This window comes from Magallana gigas, chromosome 7 (genome assembly GCF_963853765.1).
Source record: "Magallana gigas chromosome 7, xbMagGiga1.1, whole genome shotgun sequence".
In the NCBI taxonomy this organism is placed as follows: domain Eukaryota; kingdom Metazoa; phylum Mollusca; class Bivalvia; order Ostreida; family Ostreidae; genus Magallana; species Magallana gigas.
Window position 1 is genome coordinate 42,290,007 of NC_088859.1, and position 16,848 is coordinate 42,306,854.

General features: G+C 32.7%; 2 protein-coding genes across 8 annotated transcripts in view; one reads left to right on the plus strand and one right to left on the minus strand.

Annotated features, from left to right (window-relative positions):
* On the plus strand, nt 1-15,573 carry LOC105348807 (meiotic recombination protein DMC1/LIM15 homolog). Of its 5 annotated transcripts, none has more exons than XM_034459004.2 (14): nt 1-133; nt 371-452; nt 1,104-1,148; nt 2,191-2,241; nt 11,715-11,810; nt 11,965-12,047; nt 13,324-13,418; nt 13,532-13,604; nt 13,850-13,941; nt 14,040-14,113; nt 14,218-14,332; nt 14,425-14,485; nt 14,581-14,697; nt 15,067-15,573. In XM_034459004.2, exons 2-14 carry the CDS (start codon nt 396-398, stop codon nt 15,134-15,136), a joined length of 1,029 nt encoding a protein of 342 aa, XP_034314895.1. In that variant the 5' UTR covers nt 1-133; nt 371-395; the 3' UTR covers nt 15,137-15,573. The 5 variants fall into 5 exon arrangements, with proteins under 5 accessions (XP_034314895.1, XP_011456676.1, XP_065921587.1 ...); XM_011458374.4 differs by having other exon boundaries at nt 16-169; XM_066065515.1 differs by having other exon boundaries at nt 42-121.
* The window catches only part of LOC105348806 (long-chain-fatty-acid--CoA ligase 5), a 25,418-nt gene continuing 23,725 nt past the window's right edge, over nt 15,156-16,848 (minus strand). For all 3 annotated transcript variants that reach the window (XM_034459000.2, XM_034459003.2, XM_034459002.2), the window contains exons 20-22: nt 16,406-16,507; nt 15,950-16,021; nt 15,156-15,844 (exon numbers count right to left, since the gene is read on the minus strand). In XM_034459000.2, coding sequence (XP_034314891.2) covers nt 15,704-15,844; nt 15,950-16,021; nt 16,406-16,507 — 315 coding nt within the window. In that variant the 3' untranslated portion in view covers nt 15,156-15,703. The remainder of the gene's footprint in view (nt 15,845-15,949; nt 16,022-16,405; nt 16,508-16,848) is intronic.

Genomic DNA, 16,848 nt, shown 5'->3' on the forward strand with positions numbered 1-16,848 from the left:
CGCGCGGAGCGTTTCATGGAAAGATAACTCTGTTTTTTATCACGAAAAATAAACATATGCTAAGGGGCCTAGCAGACGATTTCTTCGACTGGACTTTTTGTTGTGTACAAAAATCATTAGAGTTTGTTTCTTGGTAATTGATTACAACAATTTTAATTATAATACTGAGGTGAAAGTTTATTTGCTATTTTTTTCAGCTTTTGAAAGTTTTCTGGGGGGTTTTCCCCAGAAATTTAACGTAACGTTATATTTTCAGTGTTGACAAAGTAAGGAAGGGTGGCTTTACATTAAAAATGTTTTTAGTCAAAACAATGATTTTATTTTTTATACTGAAGTGTTTATCATTTATTGTTAATATTTCCTTTTATAGATTGGTAGAATTTAATACCGCCGACATGGAAGCAGAAGATCAGGTGGTAGCTGGAGATGCAGTGATCAGTGATGACGAAGAGGTGACACTGTTTGTATCAAATCGTATGCCTTATGTTTTGAACAATTCATAGCAAGAAACGCTTAAATATATAGGCTTATGCTTCTCTCGTGTCATTGAATGGGCCAAACTAATGTCACAAAACCCTGAACAGACAAGCAAAAGCTAAGATTTATATCGACATCAAGTAACGTTAGGCCTATAATGTCTATCAATCAAATCAATTAAGATATTCATCAGACAATATATCTCTGCACAGAGTTGTTTGGCCAACGATATTGAAAATAATTTTGAAAAACACACAAAGATAATTTATTTCCTATGAAAAAGGCTTCTAACTTGACCTAACGTTAAAGCCTGAAAGGTGGTGTCAAAAACTCAAAATTGACCTAACGTTACTGTAAAGCCTGAAAGGTGGTGTAAAAAACTCAAAATTAATGAAGATACCATTGTTCTAAATTCAATGCCTGTCTATAGCAAAGGGTTTTGGACAATATATGGTAAGGTTTACTGAGCGGTTAAATGGAATGCGCTATCGTTAAACAATACTTATATTAATAGATGTCCAAAGAACCCGGTTTCACCTGTGACTTGAGCATTATAGCCTGCTCATGGTTATAGACAATTTTTTCTATAAAACAATTTCTTTCAAATTTTTTTCTTGTGCTTTTAGGAATCACTGTTTCAAGACATAGATCTTCTGCAAAATCACGGAATAGTAAGTACACAATGTATATGAATATATGGGTATACTCCACTAATGCATTTTTCATAGGCGGTAATGTTAACGTTAGGGTTCATAGCTCCGGCCCTAATTTTCGTTCAGCAACGAGGGACCTCTTGAATGAAAGCTCATTATTTTGTCTCTTTCCTGTTTCCTGTTAAAATTTCGTGGTGTGAAGTCAGATTTGTTTTCTCACAAGGAATTGAAAGGGTGTACATAAAACAATTTCAAATCTTTTGTTCAAATGATAATTCAATTCTGACACTTGCTTTTAGAATTGCACTACTTTGTTGTCCTACCGATTCTAAAAATAGTTATAGAGGGATATACCCATATATAACCGTTACGCAGTATAAACTACTTTCGGTAAATCTATACATCTGCGCGTCGATCGTCAAATTTATGTATGGATCACAGTATAAAAGTGCTTTTTCGCAGTTTTCAAAAATCAACATGTTACATTTAGACTATTTTCTGCAATACAAAGCAACCGGATATCTCGCCTATTTGACAATTCATATTAATTATTTTAATATCTAATTAAAATTCAGAACTCTACAACAGTGAAAAGTGCATTATATTTTTTTTATAGAGATGTGTTTTAATTAAATTTGATATTCATAAGTTATCCTTTACGATAGTACGAATTCTTTAGGAATTTAGTGATTTCACAAGTATATTTCATATTCCTCTTGAAGTTTAAAAAAATACATTGTTGAAAATTGAATTTCTATGGGACTAAAAATTTTCATGTGAAGATAAAAAAAAATATTTAGAAATAAGTATCCTGGACGATATTATTCATTGGGTATATCTTGCAAGAAAAGTATTTATCCCCAATACTATACATGTAGTTAGTAATATACCGGTATTTCATGGAATGTCTATCATTAAGCGTCAAAAACCTCGCTTAATACCTAAAAATTATGTACGCTGAGCGAATTTACCCTCCCCACACAATACTGGATATTTCTCACGACATATACAATTTTTTCATTTCTTCGTGCATCAGATGTTTATATGATACTTATTGCAGAATGTGGCCGACATAAAGAAGCTGAAACAGTCCGGTATATGCACTATCAAGGTAAATAATGTTTAAACAATCAGAAATAAAGGAGATGGTTGAATTAAGCAGTAAAATGCCTACAGCATGACGGATAGGAAATTACATGAAAAATTTAAAAAAAATTAGTATAATTACATAATTTATGATCTTTCTTTCAAAATTCGTTTACAGAGATATAAATGTAGTATAATATCAATCTTTATTACCTAAACGTTTTATTATAAATTAAATATTTGCGTCTATTTTGAACTGCCGGTCAATAGACTGCGATCTACTAGACCGCCGGTCAATAGATTGCGATCTATTGGACCGGCAACGTATTTCAGAACGCGGGTATGTTAATGTGACATCCTTTCGATAGTTCTCAGCGAATGTATATTCCTTTACATAGACGCAGTTTTTAGTACTTGGTGAAACCAAATTCAATGTTATCAAAATGGAGTTAAGAAATAAACAACGTTATTTAGTGAACATGGCGTTATGAATAGCAACTGCTCTGTTGGCATATTCCATGATGCGTTTAGCGCATCATGGAAAATATGCCAGCAGAACAGTTGCTATTCATAACGCCATGTTCACTAAATAATCGTTGTTTATTACTTATGTTTGCATTTTACCACTCGCAAATACCCTGTATTAGCCTAGACCTTGACATTTAGCTATTGCATCAAGAATAAACATTCAGACTGTAATGAATCTTTTAAATTCACATAGAATTGTTAACAGAATCAATGATATGTTATAACAGTAATTCCTTTAAAATGTTATTATAAGACATAATTGTTTTAATTAAATACATAATTTATATAAAGTTGGATAAAAACACATGATGTATCGTATAGTGGTTTAAGGAGGCCGACTTTAGTTTGCATTGCGCCTGTTTTTGCACATTCTAATATAATACAGTTGTTTTATACTTCTTATGATTTTTTTTCGATATCATTTTTAAAATTGAACACAATAAACAAAAAACAGATAAAAATATTTGGATTTTTAAAGGAAATTTTTATTTTTAACACTATTTTTACGTTGTGCGGTAGGGGAGCATTGCCATCGCGCTTTAATGACATTATGATAAAATGAAGCTTTGTAGGAGTACGTTATTAGAAATAACATAAAAGAAAAAGTAAAAATTGTACGCTGTTGAAATTTTATATACAGAATGATGCTATCCTCGGGGATATTTTCCTCATTTTTGGAATGAATCCATTATACCAATCAAAATTTGGTGCATTTTAATATTTTGAGATGGCCCCCACTAAAAACCAGACAGTAGAATTTTGTGTTTTTTACATATAAGGTAGCAAATGATATTACTAATCATATATAACAATTTGAGAAAAAAAGCTATTGTAGTATTTTTTAAAACTGCTTTGATGTGCTGAAAATGACAGTTTCCTATACATTCCTATAGTAAATGTACCTCTATTTTGAGATGGTCCCTATAAAGAACCAGACGATCGATTTTCATGAACCTTCGCATATAAACTAGAGTTGGTTTAAATGACATATGGTTAAAAAATAAAGAGTTATGCTATTGTAGTTTTTCCGCAAAAAAAATAATCCAAATCGGCCTCCTTAACGTAGCTTGTGGGTTTGCTGACGTCACAATAGGATTCGACGTAAAGAGTTGACCGTCATAACAAACTCATACAATTCTTTTAGAAATAACAAATGATCTTTAGAAACATAAAATGAAATATTTTAAAAAGCTAAATTGCAGTTTGTAGAAAACATTTATAATTATCAAGTGCTAAAAATTTAAAGATGACATACATTGTCGCATTGAGTTCTATAAGGTATGAGTGTGCGTTGGAACTCTTTAATTTGTAGTTTAGACAAGTACATTGTAAATAAATTGAACCGTATGCATTAACTTCGCTCGTTTCACAATTATGAATTCTGTATTTTCAAATACCGATCTAACTATTAAAATCATTTTGGCTTTAGCTAGTTATCGTAATTATGCGATTACAAACTTTTTTATATGTCAATACGTGTATGGTAATTATTTTTGCATTGAATGCATGACTGATTCATTGAAAAGATAAGTAGCCATGTTTCTTCTCTTCACAACCTTACATTAATTTCCTTTATGCATTCGAAAACATTCATAATAATGTTAATTAGATTTGCATGTTCTAATATGTGTAAATCAGCTAGTCTGGTCAACCAGCGCTTTTTCATATTTGGTTCTCAGACGAAAGAAATTGATAACGTCAGGCTAACGTCGTGATAAGAATATAGGATTTTGTGAAATCTTTTAAATCTTTAAAGTTGTTTTACGAAAAATTGGCCGAGAACACATATTGATTTTTAGACGGTGGCTATAAATAGCCACGGTCTATTGCTACGGTCCTGACCGGAAGAGTATGTCTCATGGGGACCCTAGCGGATAAGGAACGATAACTCTGTTAGGTACATGTATGCAGTGTTACAGGCAATGTTTTATCTACTTGTGGATTTCAGTATGAGAATTAATTTTCATCTTATCAGATATTTTAGGCATTATAGCTGCTAATTATTTTGTATACATTTAAACAATGTATGAAATGTATGATGTAAACAATTGTCAGAAACACATTATTTAAACTGGTTTGCCGTTTCATATTTCAGCAATTATGCTTCATCTATAAATTCAGTCATTTTCATCGCATAAGTTTTAGTTGAGGCAGTATATTTATTTTGTTGTAGCTTATTCCAAAGAATTCACAACAGATACTGACAATGAATATTACATAAATTACATTTTATTGAACTTCAACCGATCAATGGCACACTTTCGTCTACAAGTGTGCATGTGTTTTCAAACACACAAAAAACTTTAAATTTACGATACAAATGTGTTTAATTTTGGACTGACCTGTGATTTACAATGTACCTTATTTTGTACCTCACTCAGTCTGTAGAAACATTAATTTTATTACAGGCACCTCAATATTTACTACCGATGTTTACGCTTTACTTGACTTTCTTTCAAACACGCTAATCGACGTCGGATTGCAAAATTCACGTGCAAATCGCGATCGAGTCGCCATTTTACATGTATATAAACTACATTTTACGATGTTTCAAAGATTTTCAGTTCAGATTTTTTAGCTCACCTGAGCTGAAAGCTCAAGTGAGCTATTCTGATCACATTTTGTCCGTCGTCCGTCTGTCCGTCTGTCTGTCCGTCCGTCCGTCCGTATGTAAACTTTTTACATTTTGAACTTCTTCTCTAAAACCGCTTATCCAATTTCAACCAAATTTGGCACAAAGCATCCTTATGGGATGGCGAATATAAATTGCAGAAATAAAAGTCCGATCTGTATTCATAGCGGACAAAACCTTGAAACTGTAGAAAAAGGGGGTGCATTTTTAAAAATCTTCTTCTCAAGAACTACCGAGGCAAATTCAACGTAGTTTAGCATAAATTATCCTTATGGGAAGGAAAATATAAATTGCAAAAATTAAGGTCTAATTCAGTTTCAAATCTGAGTTATTACGAAAATAATGATAAAGGAAAGGCGTGTTTCAGCTTCGGTTCGGTTCGGCATCCGGTAAAATGGGTAGGCAAGACTTGGCCTGGTCAAAACAAAAGATTGGCAGTTATTAATCTGCCAATCTCATTAAAATTTCGGGATAGTTATATTTGTATTCGCTGTAAATATTGCTGCAAAATAATGCGTATTTGGAATTGACGATTGCCGATCTGCCCCGGCTTTTATTTTGCCACGGCCCGGGTTTGCATACCCATTTTACCAAGACTCGTATTCCATACTTCTAAAACGAGGTTCTTTGTTTAAAGCAGCCATGACATTATACGAAAAAGGGTCGATCTGACTATGATGAATTTGCTTGTTATGCAACAGTTCGTGTATGAAGGGAAATTTTTGAAACATGCAAAATATATTGGTGCCGATTTTGTGAAGTAAATTGAGGCTAAATATTTCAATGCGTTGACAGATTTCACACATGACGTTGGTGTTAGCTTGTTCTGATTTTCGTTTCGTTTTCATTATTTATGCTTTGTAATTTAACCTGGGAACTCTTGTATTTCGTGATTTTTACGTATCAATTCAAACAGAGACTTCGGTAAATCAAACAGTTAACTGTTTACCTGCGCAAATTAAGCAAAATCTGATGTATCAAAAAAGTACTGAAATACAATTCATTCTATCGGTAATTCGGCATTATCTTTTGCGTAATGGTAGATTAATGCAATAGGTTTTGTTGAGATCGATGCTCGGCATTTTCTCGAGTTTATTCAGTTTGAATAGAGTTTGATATCGCTGAAGGAAATATGTAGGTATATATACATGTATATATATGATTCATTTCGAAAAAATAAATTGTGTTCTTTATTTGTTATAGTGCATGCATGTTTCTTGTGTTTAATTGTTTACAATTTCTATTTACTAACCATATTTGAGTGTTAAGCTTCGAATTATAAGCAAGATACAGAGATTTGCTCACAATTCTATGTTTGTACACAGATCTTAAAAACTAAAGATTAAAAAAGTAAAAAAATGGTTAATATTTATGAAGAAAATTTTCAAAGTATGTTCTTCCAGAAACCAACTTAAACAACTTATTGTATTGTAAACTTAACCTTTTCTCGTCATTATTACTCCTACTGTACATGTGATCCTGGACTGTGTTTGTGTTCATTGGTGTAAACTGATTTTGAACCTCAAATACCAGTGAAATGGTCTTGAATGAATAAAAGAATTGAAAATCTTAGGCCATTTTTTTCCATTTTAAATGCTAAATAGGAAATACCAAGTTAAAAATCTTAAGCTGAATGTAATAAACTCATGTGAACAAAATATGACTCAAACCTAGATGAACTGTGAGCTCTGTATCTTGCTTATAATTCTACGATTGACGCTGAAATTTTGGTTGAACATTAGAAATTCTATATGAATTAGAATATGTTAAATACTTGTACAAACAAAATAAAAGAATGATATTCTGTATATACCTACCGGTCTTCTCTGGGGCTCCCTCTTTATACATTAAATAATGTGAAATCTACATCAATTTTGATAGTTTTTCAGACACGAGTAAATAAAAACGACATCTTTAAAACAGTTTCCATAGTTCTGACACATTTCTGTTATGGGGATAAAATAATTATCGCTATTCCTAAGAAAATATCCGACGGAAAATTATCCTGGTTTGTACGCGAGGTAAATAACAGTCATTTAATTATAATGGAGAAGACAAATTAAATTTTTGAATGTTTTAATTTGAGGAATTGAGCACATTGAGGTACAATTTTCTTCTTCACATCTATACATGTAGGATTTTTTAAATAAAATACAATAACTATTATATATATTTTTTTTAAATACAATAACAAGTAAGTAGTTGATGAAACAAATGTACCTATATGCTCTCATATATTTTGATCGCTTTACAAAGTGGGGGGGGGGGCCAGAACGAAAATATAGGGAATTGGAAGTTTTAAACAACTTAACAGTGTACCCATACCAAATGTTTAGTTTTATATCTTGCGTAGGATTTTCTTATTCTGGTAAATAAATAGTATTTCATGAAGGTACAATGTCAAAGATTACGTGTATGCAAAAATATGTGTAAAATTCGAATACTTGACAATATTTATTTTTTGTTATTCTACCGAGGGACCATATGGCACAATATCTTTTGAACGCCAATTGTTGCTCAGGTGAGCGATGTGGCCCCATGGGCCTCTTGTTTTACATATGCTTTCGTCTTATGGATTTCACGGCGTGTCAGCTCGTGTATCTCTAATTTGCAGCAAACGCTAGCTTTTTTGTGAGAAAAAAGAATCGGTTCAATTCATGCGATATTCCATATACATTTATGGTACATTGTGAACGGTAATGTAAGATATAATAGTTTCTGTCGAATTTTTTCACAATGAACTGAATAACCCAATTCGATGAGCGAAGTACAAATAGTGACTTTAATTCATATGCGCCCGTCACTGCTAAATGTATTAGAGAATCTTTTCTTTGGTTTTGGGGCATTTTTTCACTAACAGATAACATTATTTACATATGTACGTAAACATCGCCCCGTTTGTTCTCAAATAATTTTTAACTCGCGAGTAAAACTCTATTATGAACTTTCTTCGACATTTGTTTCCAAGTGTTAGCATCTTGTTGTCAACATGCAATTACAAATGGGCGGGCCTATATAAATAAGCCAGTTTGTTGTGACTCGCAATTGAAATACACACCGGTTAGAAAGTGTCATCACTTAACGCAATACTACATCGGCCGTAGCGTATACATCCATGCTATATTTGCGATAAATAATGAAACATGCAGGCAAAAAAAAATGTGCTTCATAGATGACTGTAGAATTCTGCTGAGCTACAGAACTATAGCTTTGCGAAAATATTGCCAGGATTTGCGAACCCTAGATCTATTGTCTAGTACATGCAAAGAATAAAATCAAAGAAGGTGGGTGAATAAGGCGTGTAAAATGCCCATATGAGGAATGATTAGATACGGCAAAATTGAAATATCATTAAATCTGATACTTAAAAAAAAATAATAAAAACAATGTATATTTAACGTAACATCGGGTTGTAACCTTTAAATATTTTAAATACTTGCAATATATTGATTTAAACTGGCGTATGCGTGTCAAAACCTCCAAATAGTGTAAATTTATAACTTCAATGCCTTTTCTTTCATAGAGTGGGTCTGAGCTCCATATTTTTTGTCACAGTCTAAATGTGGTTTAATGGCATTCAAACCGATTTTACTCAACAAAAATGTGGAGAGATGACCCACTATAGTTCAAAAATGTCATTTTGTAGCTCGAAAATTGAACGTTTTAGAAAATAATTCAAGTCCGTTAATTCGTGGCTAATGTCTCATATAGCACTTAAACAACTCACTTTGTTGTGAATGAAATGGCTTAGTGGTTAGAGCACCAGACATTAGGAAACTTTATAGAACTTGGGTTTTTAGGTTGTGGGTTCGATACCACCAAAACTTAAAGATTTATTATTCTTTTCTTATCGTATTTTTGAAATATTTCAAACTGAATTTAGTTAGAAATCATCATTTTGTAAACTTGTATTGTAACATGTCAAATATATTTAATTGAAAAAATGCTAAATTTGAAATTGTATTTTACGACTAAACCAAATGGACAGTTGCAACATCTTATTCCCCCCATCTTCTTTATATACACAGCTGTACGGTCAGAAAAACGTGCGTTCAACTTGAATTTTGTTTGTTTTGGTGTTTTTAAAATCTTATTTTGTATAATTATTCAATATTTGTTATAAGTTTACTAGAAAAGTTAAATGTACAATGTAGCAAGTAATGTATGCGTGTTAAAGTGTACTGAGAAGCGATAAAATATACATGTGACTTTCCCGAATTCATTCAAATGATTTGAATAAATCTATAGCTAAATACAATAGAACAAATGTTTCAAACGTTGATTAATGAAACTTCCGCGACTGAATATTGTATGATATTTTTTTTTCAAATTTTCATTCACTTTCGTTGTGAGCAAATGGAAATAATCCACTAAAGTGGAAGATAAAATATTGATTGACTCTTCTGTTTCATGATGACGTGCATTCCAAAAGCAATACCAGTTTTAATTATCAAACAGGTTCTTGTAAACCCATTCCGTTTTCTTTACACCTAAATGTATTAACTGACTATGAGGACAAAAGCAAGTGTGATGGTCCGAATGACTGCAACTTTTTCCCCGTGAAGAAATTGAGGAAAAATGCTGTCGAGAGGGAAAATTAATATACTTTATGTATGCCCAAATAGTTTGTAAAAAAAAAAAAGTATTTTATCATACCAAAGCTTTATTTGTTCTCGTTACTTGAGAAATCTACACTAAATTTAAAGCATAATAGTCCAATCCACACTTTTCAAAAGGTGTTCCCCTTTGCAGGGTCAACCCAAAGGTCAAAAGGGAAAAAAAACAAAATCATAAAGGTGTGACGTCATATACTTTTCCTTGACGTTATAGATTTAACGTAGCTCGCGGGTTTGCTGACGTCACAATAAGAATCGACGTATAAAGAGTTGACCGTCATAGTAAACTCATAATTTTTTTTTAAAATGACAAATGAGATATTAAAAAGGATAAAAGAAAATATTTTAAAATGCTTATATGCGGTTTATGAATGTTTATACAAAGATTTATAATATCAAGAATATGCCAGCAGAGCAATTGCTATTCATAACGCCATGTTCACTAAATAATCGTTGTTTATTACTTATATTTGCATTTTACCACTCGCAAATACCCTGTATAAGCCTAAACCTTGACATTTAGCTATTACATCAAAAGTAAACATTCAGACTGTAATGTATCTTTTTAATTCACATAGATTTGTTAACAGAATCAATGATATGTTATAACAGTAATTCCTTTAAAATGTTATCAAAAACATGTTTTAATATTACATGTAAATACGTCAATTTTAACGGAGTTGGATAAAAACACATGATGTATCGTATAGTGGTTTAAATCTATAACGTCATGGAAAAGTATATATAACGTTACACCTTTATGACGTCATAGTATACTGACAGAGCAATTGCGATTATAGAGAAATAATGGCAGCTCCTCTGTATGGGCTTACAGTGGGAAAGAACAATGGAAATGCAATATAAATCAAATAATCAACAGTTTTAAAGCTTTATATAAGGTAAAAGACTATTTTTAAAAATCTAATGGATTGAAGACTCCCCCTTCTTTGTGTAAACTAATATCAAATTGAGATGTTGTAATGCATGCAACAGATTTTGTGCATGTAAAAGATGGGGAAAATCTGAATATTGCATAATGGCACGAAAACCATCTGCAATATGCAAATTGTAAACCCCGAAAACTAAAAAAGGAATTAGGTAATAAAACAATTATTTAATGCTTGAACAGTCAATAGACCAAAATTTTTCCCCTTGGTGCAGGGAACAGCTCAGTATGATCTATTGCCCTCGGCCGTTGGCCGAATAGATCATACTGAGCTGTTTCCTGCACCAAGGGAAAAATATTCTGGTCTATTGACTGCTCAAGCATTAAATAATTGTATTCTATTGCCTTCAGTAAGTTTAATACTTTCATTTTTAAGAAATTCGATGCGTATTATTTTCAAAACTGGGTTAATGGTTGACATACATGTATTTGTCATAGTTAAATATGATTAAGAATCTAACTTTGTTAAACAAGAATTGGAGTGAAGACCCACTTTACATTAGAAATATCAACTCACACTGTGGATTTAGGTATTAAGGTTCAATACCACCAAAACTTTCGACATTTCATTTTTGTCTTAGGTTTATCTTTTTGTTTAATCAAATCAACTATAGGTGGGAACTATGCGTTTGCATGATTTTATTACTATTATTAAATTGTATCTAACGATAAAAAAAATAAGCATTTGTGTCATTTTTTGTGTTTTTGCCCATGATCCCTACACGTGTACATGTAATGATTCGTTAACACTCAGCAAAAGTTTGTTTTATATCAAGGGCGTCCAAATGACGACAAGGAAAAAACTCTGCACAATAAAAGGAATATCTGAAGCTAAAATGGAAAAGATCAAAGAGGCAGCCAACAAACTGTGTGTAGGTGTCGGCATATGTTTTGCATTTCTGTGTTGAGTTTTTTCACGCCCTTCTACCTTATGTACCGTTCACCTTACAAACATCTTCCCTAGCCAAGGGTTTTCGGACCGAAAACCCATGGCTAGCGAAGATGTGGTCATGATTTCCCTTTCAGGACCCTGGCTTTCTGACTGCTTTGGAGTATGCAGACAAAAGAAAGCAGGTCTTTCGCATAACAACCGGCAGTCAAGAACTGGAGTGAGTTCTATCATTTTTAAAGCGCTAAGCATAGCTCAGCGCTTTATTGTCGTTAAACTTCTATTTCCGGTGCAAGGAATAACTGCCCTCTATGAGCAGAAATATACATCATTTAAACTGGTAAGAGGTATAGGGAACCAGTTATCTGGGTGACGGAAATGGCCGAGTAGATACGATTGGTTTGCGGGGCTTACGTACATCAGCACGGGATGCTACGCAGTGATGAAAAAATATAGTGCGTATTCAGAAACTAAAATATAGAAAAATAAAATCGATTCTTTGCAGGAAAATGTCAAACACTGTGATAAGGTAGCAAGGGACAGTTTCGAATAAAGTACCCGTCAATATTTTTGTAAAATTGAGAGTTGCTGTACTTGAAGGCTTATGAGTGTTGCTAAAATTCATGAAATGATTTTTAATGATTGTCATTAGTTAGAGGGATGTCTGTTGTTGAAATTGATATGCAATATATAGGCCCCTTATGTTAGGTACATAAGAATCAGAAGTAAAATGCGAAATCTGCGGCTATGACTGTTGTGCTGACTTTACACAGTGAAATTGCAAGTTACAGACGGGAGGTAAAATAACACGAAAAGTAGGTGGATGGGACATTGTAAACTATACACCGGTAAGTTTCTGACATGTGATAGTGCAACATGCACGCGGTACGGAAAGTCAACCCTCTGCAGGGAATTAGCTGGGGGAGGTCTAAAAAGCTGAAAAATCATGAAAAATGAGCAAAATATGAAAGGGTCAAAATCTCATAAAAACCAGTATGTAGAGAATTTTACAGGTTTTGACTAATAATTTTCTTCAGAAGGTATTTGTGCTGAATGGGAACTGAGGAAATTCTAGTTACAGAGTTCCGAAGACATGCATCCCTTGGCTACAATGAATTGTATAAAAAAAACTGTCCCCTGCCACCTAAATTACTGTTCAAAAGGTATAATTTGTGATTTTAACATATCTTTTTTTCAGGCAAGTATCCATATACAAGTCGTGTTCAGCTTTAATTCACATCATCTTTAGAAAGTAACATATATTTAAAGAAATCTGGCCTTCGATACTTTAAATTGATATTCATTAAACATAAACCAAAATTTCAATAAGGCTTATTTCCGCCTACATTTGCACACAGTAAATTTTCTTAGAACCAAGCTAGGTTAGCGCTTTTCAGTACTTTCAGTACTTTGATTACATACATGGCATTGCATTAAACTGTTACAACTACCTTCCAAATTAAGCGTTTACTTAAATTATTTCATTTTACACATAGTAAACTGCTTGGTGGTGGTATGGAGAGCATGGCGATAACCGAGGCGTTCGGCGAATTCAGAACGGGAAAAACACAGCTGTCACACACTCTCTGTGGTATTTAATTTTTACAACATAAAAAACCCGGAATTTATTCTGTTTAATTTATTGACTTCAATACGTAATGGATTCTATTTACCATTAATTCATACATACTGTAACTCTTTCAGTAACATCACAACTGCCTGGCGCCAATGGTTACACTGGAGGCAAGGTGGTCTTTATCGACACAGAAAACACATTGTATCCATTTGACCAACATTACATTTAAAAGAGGAACACAATTTTTGTATCAATTCTGTAAAACCCTTTAAATTTCTCTTTTTAAATATAAATCATACATTTAAGTAACAAGTTAGTGAAATTTCATGACAAAAATTCACCTTTTTTCCGAAACTTTATATTTACAGACAAGGTTTAAAATGTAAATGTTTGAAGTGTGTAATGAAAATAGTTTAAATCTCTAGATTTCTTAACCAATGAATTAGTCGACCAGACAGACTAAGGGCTATAGCCGATCGGTTTAACTTGGACCAAAACGCAGTCTTGGACAATGTTTTATACGCTAGGGCATATACAAGTAAGAATTTGATTGAAAACTCGGGGGGAAAAATAGATGTGATGAACGTTTCATGCATATTGGCAATACAATATTTCATGATAAGCTTCATCTTTCAGGCGAGCACCAGTATGAACTGATGGACTTCGTTGCAGCGAAATTTTATGAAGAATCCGGAGTTTTCAAACTTCTTGTTAGTTACTGTATGCCTTTCTTGGCAAGATAACTTTCACCAATTTTCAGTTTTACAAGAAGCAGGTGCAATCATATATTAATTTCTTTTTTTTTCCTCTACAGATTGTAGATTCCATAATGGCTTTGTTTCGTGTCGATTTTAGCGGTAGGGGAGAATTAGCGGACAGACAACAAAAACTCGCACAAATGTTGTCCAGACTCCAGAAGATAGCGGAAGGTAGCATAGTTACATGTGACAAAACAGAAAATACAGCAGGATGTTTAAAATTGCCATAATTGTATTCATTAAAAACATACGCTATTTTTTAGAATACAATGTTGCCGTTTTTGTAACCAATCAGATGACAGCAGACCCAGGGGCAACAATGTCGTATGTATACATTTTGTATTTTATTTTTCAATGAAATTACATGTATATCGATTTGTCATCTTGAGCTTGAAAATGGAATAAAATGTTTTACCAAGCTTTCAAGCGGACCCCAAGAAACCAATAGGAGGAAATATACTAGCACACGCCTCCACCACCAGAATCAGCTTACGCAAGGGACGAGGGGAGACCAGAATAGCTAAAATATACGATAGGTAGGAAACAACCATCTATATCACAGGCGCTCGATTGTCGGATAGTGGAGTTCTTTATTATTTGTTCACATGAACCAAAATGATTAAAATTAGTACATTAAAAATAATGTACATTGAATGCAATTTTTTTAACATAACTGAAACCGGGGTTTTCAGTGAATAATTTTTAATGCAATAGACAGAAATACACTTAAGATTACTAAATTTAATCATTTTGATCCTCGGGAACAAATAATAAAGAACTCCACTATCCGACAACCGAGCCCCTGTGATCTATATCGCAGAAAATTAATAACCCCTCTCATTTTTTTTTTGAAGGAGGGGGGAATTATTGATTATATAACAAATTTATGTTATTTTCTATTAAAGTCCGGATCTTCCAGAGAGTGAAGCCACATTTGCAATAACTGGCGGAGGAATCAATGATGCCAAAGAATGAAAAAGACTGACCACTAGGAATGAATTACAATTTTATTGTTGATTATCATTAATGTATGCAAATGGATGATGATAAAAAAATATTTCTCAAGTAAACAATGTGAACAGATTCAAAACATCCTTTGTACATGTTTTTCAATATAGTTTGAGTATGAACATAATGAGGGTAGATATTTCTACTTATCTACTTAACATGTACTATAATAGTTATATACATGTAATACATTCTTCGTAAGTATATGAAGAGTCCAATATCACAGTGTAATCGTTTATTTACTGTAAAAATAAGATTAAGTAGGTTGAATTATTTCTCTTGCCACATGCAATGTGTGAATTAAGTATGGCCATCCTACCTTAAATGCCTGCATTGTATTGGTCAACTACAGAGGTGTAAAAAGTATAGTGCAAGTGTCCATATTACCTGCACTGTAATGTACATTACTCTTCCGAAAAACTTGTATATTCTTTTGATGTCAAATACTCTGTCTTGACATCATGTCACATATATACCTTAAAACTTTAGTAATTTTTTATATAATATTGATTCTTTAGTTTTTCATTTAGCATTTCACTTTTCAATTTCGGCATACAGGTCATCAATCACAGATTGAAATTTCTTTCGTAGAACAGGTCTTTTGTTTTTAAAAGTTGGTGTCAGTAGGTTATTTTCCAGGGAGAATAATTCAGGATAGAGAGTAATGTTTGCAACCTGCAAAAAATAAAAAGATAAAAGTTTCTTACGTTGCCAATGAATGTTTAATCTAACTTTTTGTTCTTTTTTTTTCTATTAAGAAAATAAATTTATTGCTTGTACCTGTTCAAAAGTCTTCAATCCTGCTTCTTTCCCAATTCGAACTATATCTTTGAATATCATTTCTTTCACTTTCTGCAATAAAAAAGAAATCCGTAACGAGTGACTCAGTGCCGTACATTAGAATGTATTGATAATGGTTACAATTTTTGTATAAACTGGAGTAAGTAATATGATTGAGTTTAAATCATATTGTGTTTTTTTTGGCATAAATAATGGTAACCAAAATTTTGTAAACAACATTTTTATCCCACTGCTCCTGACAGGCCGAAATCAATGTATCTGGCCTCTAAAATATGCGTTGGGTTGCTCCATTCCATTTATTGGGCAAGTGAAGTATTTATAAGCTATCTGCCCCTTTTATTTTTTGATTGAAATCAAAAAGAGCATGTTTTCGGCTGTCTGAAATAAAATGAGATCGAGAAAAAATTCAGAACTCATTGTCCTTTGAATAGTTACCTTATTTTTGCAGAGCTCTGTCATGTCTGGGGAAATTCCTTCTTTTTCAGCCCAGCCTGGCATGACTTCTGGGTCTGGTACAATTATTCCCACCACATTATTCTGAAGATATAAATTGGCTTTAAACTTAGAATTACTTTTAATATACATGGTATATGTTTCAAAATTTATTGTACCGGTACTTCTACTTTTTGTTTAGTACACACCTTTCGTTTGTTAAAATTGGTAAAATTAACAAATATTATTTTCCAAGAATGGAATTATACACATACAATTTTCTAAAGGTACAGTATCGATCAGACCCAATTAACCTAACAGAAAGTAAACCCAAACTAAACCCTGGGTTTACTTTCCGGGTTTACTTCAGGTTTACTACTTTGGACCCAGAGTAAACCTAGAGTGGACACAGAGAGTAAACCCAGTCAGAAGTATACCCTGAAAGC